This window comes from Camelina sativa, chromosome 10 (assembly GCF_030686135.1).
Source record: "Camelina sativa cultivar CO46 ecotype springtype chromosome 10, ASM3068613v1".
Classification (NCBI taxonomy): Eukaryota; Viridiplantae; Streptophyta; class Magnoliopsida; order Brassicales; family Brassicaceae; genus Camelina; species Camelina sativa.
In genome coordinates this window covers 15,682,891-15,690,493 of record NC_141889.1, presented here as the reverse complement: position 1 = coordinate 15,690,493, position 7,603 = coordinate 15,682,891, and the positions used below count along the sequence as shown (strand labels likewise).

At 44.2% G+C, this 7,603-nt stretch overlaps 1 protein-coding gene across 1 annotated transcript; it reads right to left on the bottom strand.

The window, feature by feature from the left end:
• Positions 1-1,984: 1,984 nt before the first annotated feature.
• On the bottom strand, positions 1,985-2,746 carry LOC147936196 (uncharacterized). The gene has a single exon (XM_087468630.1). It carries the CDS (start codon positions 2,744-2,746, stop codon positions 1,985-1,987), a length of 762 nt encoding a protein of 253 aa, XP_087324756.1.
• Positions 2,747-7,603: the final 4,857 nt, after the last annotated feature.

Here is a 7,603-nt window from a genome sequence, read left to right as displayed (position 1 = left end):
TAGGTGACCCTCCCCCAGACTTACTTCACACCGTCTCCGGTGTGAAAATAAGCCAAAGAGAGACCTAGACAAGAAGAAAAATAAAGATAACAATAAAAATGGAAAGAAAATAAGGCGGATAGGACAATGATGGTGTGTGTAACCGCGATCAGGCGTCAGAATCGTCTGGGCTCTCGCTCTCCGAACGGGCAAGGCGGCGCCTCCGACGTGGTGGTCTCACCGGTGGGCTTGGGTCGGCGGCGGTGGTGGTGTGGTGGCAGAAACCGCGAGATAGTGCCATCAGGATCCTCCGCATCAAGCTGTTGTTCTTCTGCTGCGACTCGACCATCCATCTCCTGTACTCAGCGGTATCGGGCTCATCAGAGATCGGTGTGAGATCAAACTCACCCTGAGGATCGGATGATGTGAATGGTGGAACGCTGTCCTCGCGGTGGTGGGATGAGCTAGCAAAGTCCACTGGTGGTGGATCAAACTGGGTAGGTGGAGGCGGAATATCTCCCAAAAGCAGTGGGGCGCGGGAGAAACGCAGATCATCCACCGTGGCTAGCTGCGTAAGCTCAGGAGCTGGGAGGCGAATGCTCCCCTGATTACCGTCAGGGCCACCGTACCGGTATATGTAGAAGGGGTTGGCTAACTGGATGACTCGGGAGTGGACCAGATGCTGTATGTCAATGCGCTCCCTCTGCTCTACACGAAAATACCTCGTCAGATCGATCCGCATATGCTCAAAGAGATGAGTGAGAAGGCTGCCAATCCTCTCTGTACGGCCAGAAGTCTTGTGCTTAGCAGCACAGATCATCTCAGCGAAGTGCATAGCCATGTTGCACCGCACATCAGATGGAGCAGGTGCTCCAGGAAACAGAGCATGTGCTCCGAGAGCCGCGGGTGTCAAAAAGCTGCACCCCAAGTACAACATCAGCAAGTCGTCGTGGTGGACTTTGTTCCCGATGTCGCGGTTGAAGACGAGGGTGCTGAAGACGCGGGAGGTGATCCTGACTCTGGGAACTTCCTCGGGAAGCTCATGTTCTCGTCCTCGAGATAAAACCCATAATGGAGGCCGAAGTCATGCAGGGGCAATTCGTAACGGCGCCCGCCGACCTTAAAAGAGAATGTGGCGCCGGCAATGGATTTCTTCTTGGGGTCAGCGTGTGTGAGTGTGGCGGAGGCGAGGCACTGCCGGACCAAGTCAGGGTATAAGTCTCCCTCCCAAGTGGTAAAGATCCCAACACGCGCTTGGCACAATATCTGGTAGACTTAGTCGTGCAAGCCAAGCATCTTGAGCGTGTCATCACAAAGAGTGCGGGTGGGCTCGATCTTTACGGACAGCAGCTTGTTGTATTGGTTGGCGTCCCTCTGATCCCAAACCGTCTCAGACTCGGCGGGTAACGAGTCATCGTTCATGTTGAACGGTTCTCCCTCGCACCGTGGCCATGGGAATGATTGTGAATCGTCGGTTGGTCTCTTTGTTGTGCTCTTTCTTCCCGAGGTAGAGCATCTAGGGGCCATTTTGTACCTTGAGTGTGTGCTTAAATGGACTAGAGATTGAGGATTGTGGTGGATAATAAAGCAATCTAGTCTCAAAAATCACTGAAATCGGTCTATTTTTGAAAAAGTTAGCAATGGGAGAGAATGAGAGCTTCGACGGCGACGAGGGGAAGAAGAGAAGAAAGAAGGAAGAAGAAAAGAGAGAAGGTTTTGCGATTTGGTGGGTTACCTGGGCCTGGTGGATCTGGGCCTGAAATTCATTAAACTTACCTGGCCCAATCGCTCTTCTCTTTTTCTTTGGTTCTCAGTTCGCCGAGCATGTGCATCGGGTTGCTCGTGTCCTGCGAGCATGTGCTCCGCGTCTTCTTCCAACATTCCTGAAACCGAAAAAAGAAGAAACAAATCCTAAAAAGAAAAAGAAAAACTCAGCAATATATACCTGGTGGGTTGCCTCCCACCCAGCGCTTGTTTTAAGTCATTAGCTTGACTCGAAAGCTCCTTAGGCAATAGGAGGGTCGCCTAGGGTGAAGGTTTCACCCCTTTCGTGCTCAGAGGCGGCAAGATATGGCTTCAGCCTCTGTCCATTCACCACAAATTCTCCTCCTTTTGTGTCCAGCAACACAACAGCCCCATATGGTCTAATCTCCTTGATGGTGAAGGGTCCGGACCATTGTGATCTTAGCTTTCCGGGAAACAGTTTCAGCCTAGAGTTGAACAACAAGACTTGATCATTAGGAGCAAAGGTCCTAGTGAGGATCCGCTTGTCATGGTAGGCTTTGGTACGCTCCTTGTAGAGTTTTGAGTTTTCATAGGCGAGGTGCCTAATCTCCTCTAGCTCATGCAGTTGCATCTTCCTCCTTTCATGGGCGCTCTTAGTGTCAAAGTTCAGCATTTTCACTGCCCAAGCAGCCTTGTACTCTAGCTCAACAGGAAGGTGACACGCCTTACCATACACCAAGTGAAACGGTGTAGTCCCCAGGGGTGTTTTGTAGGCGGTTCTATAAGCCCATAGAGCCTCATCTAGCTTCAGAGACCAATCCTTCCTTGTTGTGTTCACTGTTTTTTGCAAAATGCTCTTAATCTTCCGGTTAGAGATCTCAACTTGGCCGCTTGTTTGTGGGTGGTAGGGGGTGGCGACCTTGTGCCTCACTCCATTCTTCTTGAGAAGACTCTCAAAGACTTTGTTAATGAAATGCGATCCACCATCGCTAATGACTACCCGTGGGACACCAAACCGTGGGAAAATAACCGACTTGAACATCTTGAGCACGGTCTTTGCATCATTATTGGGGCTGGCCAAAGCTTCTACCCACTTGGACACGTAATCGACAGCCACCAATATGTACTCATTGCCGAATAAGTTCGGGAAAGGTCCCATGAAGTCAATTCCCAAAACATCAAATACCTCAACCTCCAAGATGAAATTCTGATGCATTTCATTCCTCCTGCTGATGTTCCCTTGTCTCTGACATGTGTCGCAAGTAGACACGAACTGCTGCGCATCTCTGAACATGGTAGGCCACCAATAACCCGCTTGAAGACCTTTGGACACGGTTTTGAAAGTAGCAAAGTGTCCAGCATAGGGTGAGCTACGGAAATGAAACAAGACTCCAGGAACCTCCTCCTCAGTCACACACCTCCTGAAAACACCATCCGAGCAATGCCTATAGAGGTAAGGCTCATCCCAAAAATACCGCCTTATGTCTTTTAGGAACTTCTTCTTCTTGTTCCCCACAAACTCAGTAGGTTCTTTCTCTGCTGCTAGGTAGTTTGCATACTCTCCAAACCAAGGAAAACTCGGCTGTTTGTTGGTATCGATTTCCTTGCACGGGGTTTTCGGAGCATGTGCTCCCAGGCGGAGCATGTGCTCGGCGGGATCAAAGGTGCCGATCGAGTAAACATGTTCTTCAGGAAGGCTATCATCCAAGGGAAGCTCTTCTTCTATCCTCATTCTTGACAAGTGATCTGCAACTCCGTTCTCAATACCCTTCTTGTCTTTAATCTCCAAGTCAAACTCTTGAAGCAACAAAATCCAACGGAGTAGCCTTGGTTTTGCATCCTTCTTGGTCAGTAGATACCTCAATGCTGCATGATCAGTGTGAACAACCACTTTGCAACCAACAAGGTATGATCGGATCAATATAAGCATTAAGTCTAACATTAGTGAAGACAATCGATTATATAAAGCCATATTTGTGTTCTGTTGCTAACCCATGAAACCCCTTTTTAAACCCCTAATCTAGCAAAGAAAACTACTCAGACATAGAGAAATGAATAACCAACATAGATGAGAAATTCAATAGCATAAAAATATAAAAATCACAAGGGTTCAGAATATGCTTCACAAGGTAGCCGCTCTTCTCCCTCTCACAAAAGCGTCGCTCAAAAACCAAAAGAAAAAGGTATCCCCATCTCTCCTAAAAACCCTAGGTTAAATAGCATACAAGTAGAGAAAAATAAGGAAAGATTCCAAATTCAAATCTCCCTATTAAAAAGCGATCTCAACTCTCTTTCTCTCACAAAGGATCGCCTAAAATAAGGGGAATTAGGCAAGGAATCGACGCCTAGATGCTTGCCACGTGTCGTCATGAAACCGTAGAGTTGGGAGCATGTGCTCGGAAATCGGGAGCATGTGCTCCTGGGTCTAAAATCAGCTTTTCTGCTCCAATTCAACTCCTTTCGGCTCCGATTGCTCCTGTTGTTCCAAACCTTGCTTTTAGATTCCTAGCCTCTTATTATAACCTGAAAAGGACTCAAACAACTACAAAACTTTCAAATAAACGGGGTCAAAGTGAGTCAAAACCGTAACATATCAGAGTTCTCTTAAGACCCTTGACCGAAAAGATAAGTGCACTTTAGTGACATAGGTGGCCAAATCAATTTTTTAAACCTCGTCGCAAGTCTCTGAAACCGGGGTGTCACAATTCACCCCCACTAACAGATCGCAACGTCCTCGTTGCGCACCAAGACCATCACCCCCGACAGTGTGAGCCCACTCGACTCCACAATCGTCTGGGTTCGGCTTTGATACCAAACTGAAACGACCGGACCCGTTTTTTTATAATAAATAATAATAATAATAATAATAAATGCTCCACAACTAGTGGTCTCATATCCACTAGCCACCTAACCACAACCAAACCACACAGCGGAAAACAAACCATACAATATCCAATAAATAACCAATATATAAAACATAATAATTATCTAATACCCAAACAACAGGAAACAAAGAACAAGCAACCTAGAAAAGTTCTAAAGACCCAACTCTAGCAACCTAGCAATGCCAGACAACAACCAATCGAGTCCCTAGAACATCCTCCTCTTCATTGCCTTGATTCCACGATCACACTTTGTCTTTACCTCTTTGCAGGAAGTTTCTGACCAATAGCAACGAATCCAATCCTCCTAGCAAGCTTCTAACTCCTTCCTAGCCTCAGATCTCTTAAGAACAGCCAACAATCTTCTTATAAAAATCACCAAAATCTCAAGAACACTTGTTTTCTCCCTTTTCTCTCTAAACAATGAAGCGGCGACAGAAAATAAACTTCCCAAAACCCTTTCTGTCGACAATTCCTTTAAATGACCCGGTTCAATGGTTTCCTTAAACCAAACCAACCAAATATCGACACCCATCCCCAAAACACACATTTTGGTTTGCGGATGTTACAATTCTCCCCCACCAACATAGATTCGTCCTTGAATCTTGAACAACCATCAGTCAAGGACTCCCGTGCAACCGTCTCCACGGCTCGCACTCCTCCGACCGATCTATGAAAGGTCACCTCCAAGCGATATGAAAAACATTCTTTGACAAAAAGTTATTACGTTAAGAAACATTTTTTTTAATTAAATGTTTTAAAAAATTTAATATACCAAAATATCACATATTTCTTCAATATTTATCCAATAATAATAAAGTTAAAATACAATATTATTTTAATATTATATAACAATGATATAAGAAGAAAGAGAAGAGAATAGATAGCTTAGGTATAAGTTATATATGTGGGAGAAAAAATAACAGCTATATACTATTTTAATAGTAATAAAAATAAAAATATATAAATATAAATATAATCCATTGCGGTCCGACCGCTGGGTAATAACTAATAACTTCTTTGAAGTTTTATTGCGGTCCAAGGCTATTTTATGTTCTAAAAAACACACCCATTCTTTTCTTTGTTTTATTTGCAAAACCAAAAATCTATAATAATAGTGATGATGGGTAAGTGAGGTGCATTATTCATAATTTTTTCCAGATTCCGCAAACTACTTGCTTCCATTCAGGGCCTCAGTATTTTGGTTATTTTAGTCCTAAAGTAAAGATATATTCGAGTTTATAATTGTAATTTTAGGATATTGTTGGGATTATCTCTAATCACTAGGAGAATAATTAGGATATATAAAAAATTATTTTGGTCTATGAAATTGTGTCATCCCGATTTTAGAGACTTGCAGAGAGGTTTAAAAGAAATGATCTGGCCACCTATGTCACCAAAGTGCACTTATATTTTTGGTCAACTGCCGTGAGAGAACTCCAGAGTTAAGCGTGCTTAAGCTGGAGTAGTCTTAGGATGGGTGACCTTCCGGGAAGTGAGTGTCGGAACTGTGCGAGTGAGAACAAAACACAGGGAAAGATAATGTGGTGATTTGTAGGGATGGTAACAAGTCTTTAAAGCCACCCGGACCTAGCAAACCGGCTGTCAGAAATGGATAGGCTCATGGGCCTAGTGAGAGAACGTGAGGCCTATTAAGGAAAGTGGGCCTATGGACTTGGATTGGACATTGGGCCCACTAAAAAGTGACAGTTGGGGCGTTACAGAAATATATAAAATATTTTAAATGGTTAAGTGTTAACAAATGTATTTAATTTCTTTTTTCATAAATTTACAATTATTTTGGTAAGAAAATAGCTGATATATCAGATTTTATCATTTTAATTTCTTTTTATTTCTAGGTACTTGGATCATATGAACTTTAAATTTGTATTATGAGTTGTAGTTTGTTTAAAAAAAACAAAAAGATTATCCTTCTAAGTCCGAGTTTGAAGCGAAGAAACGTATCACATAAAAAAAACCCGAGAAACTCTCTCAAAACCCTAGTTTTTTCAGAGCGCCGCCTCTCTGTTCTGTTTGCCTCTGTGCCGCCTGTGGCTTCGCCGACGGTGTGAGAGAGCTTTGTTCGTCCTCTTTTTTCTTCTGTTGTAGTGGTAAGGTAAAAGGACTCGACCTCCTGTTCTCTGGTAGTGTGAGGAGTCATCTCTGTTGCGTCGATTCGGTGCGATGACGGATGTTACGGAGAGAGATCTCGGCTATCTCTCCTCTCCGGGAGATTGATGGCGGTTCAAAACTGATTCGGGTGGCTTTCTTTGCAGTTTCAGGGCGATAGATCTGGGTTCCTGAGTCGTGCCCCTGCTTCCCCATCTCTTCGTTGGAGATCCTTGCTAACCAGAGGCTTTTGGTGGAGTACGAGTTTTAGAGTCGATCGGTTGTTGGGGAGGATCCGTTGGATGCCGGTGGCTGAGATTTGAGGTTATCCTCAAAGCTGGTGTTCTTGAGAGCTTCCTCAACCTCCAGTTTTCAGTCCGGCTAAGAAGTGAGACAACAGGCAGATGCGATGTGGCCAATCCGGAAATGCATCGTGAGGTGAAGATTTGATACTCTGTGTTTCAATCTTATCATTAGATGGTTAGCATTACGGGCTTTGAGTGTTTGTTTGGAGAAGTATCGGATCATGCTGGTTTTGTTTCGCGTCCCTTGGCCGGGTCAGTCGGATATTTGTTCGTTTTTTGGCTTAGGATCGGAGCAATGAAAGCCGGAGAAACCAAGTCTTTCTGATGTTACGCCTCTGGGTGTTTGATGCTATTGGAACAAGAACTACACACATATCATGAGGTTCAAATAGCTTGGATTTGTTTTTTGATCTTCAGCATAGATTTTGGTATCTTCTGTGTTAATAGTTGTTTTCGTATCATAGGGTTAATTTTAGGTAGTTTAAAAGATGATTTAGCTCTGAATTGTAGAGTGTTATCTATCTCATAGTAGTTAAAAAATACAATAGTTTCTCGGTCAGATAGCGTTGGATCCGCTAGTGTGTCAGGGCGATACTAGATCGA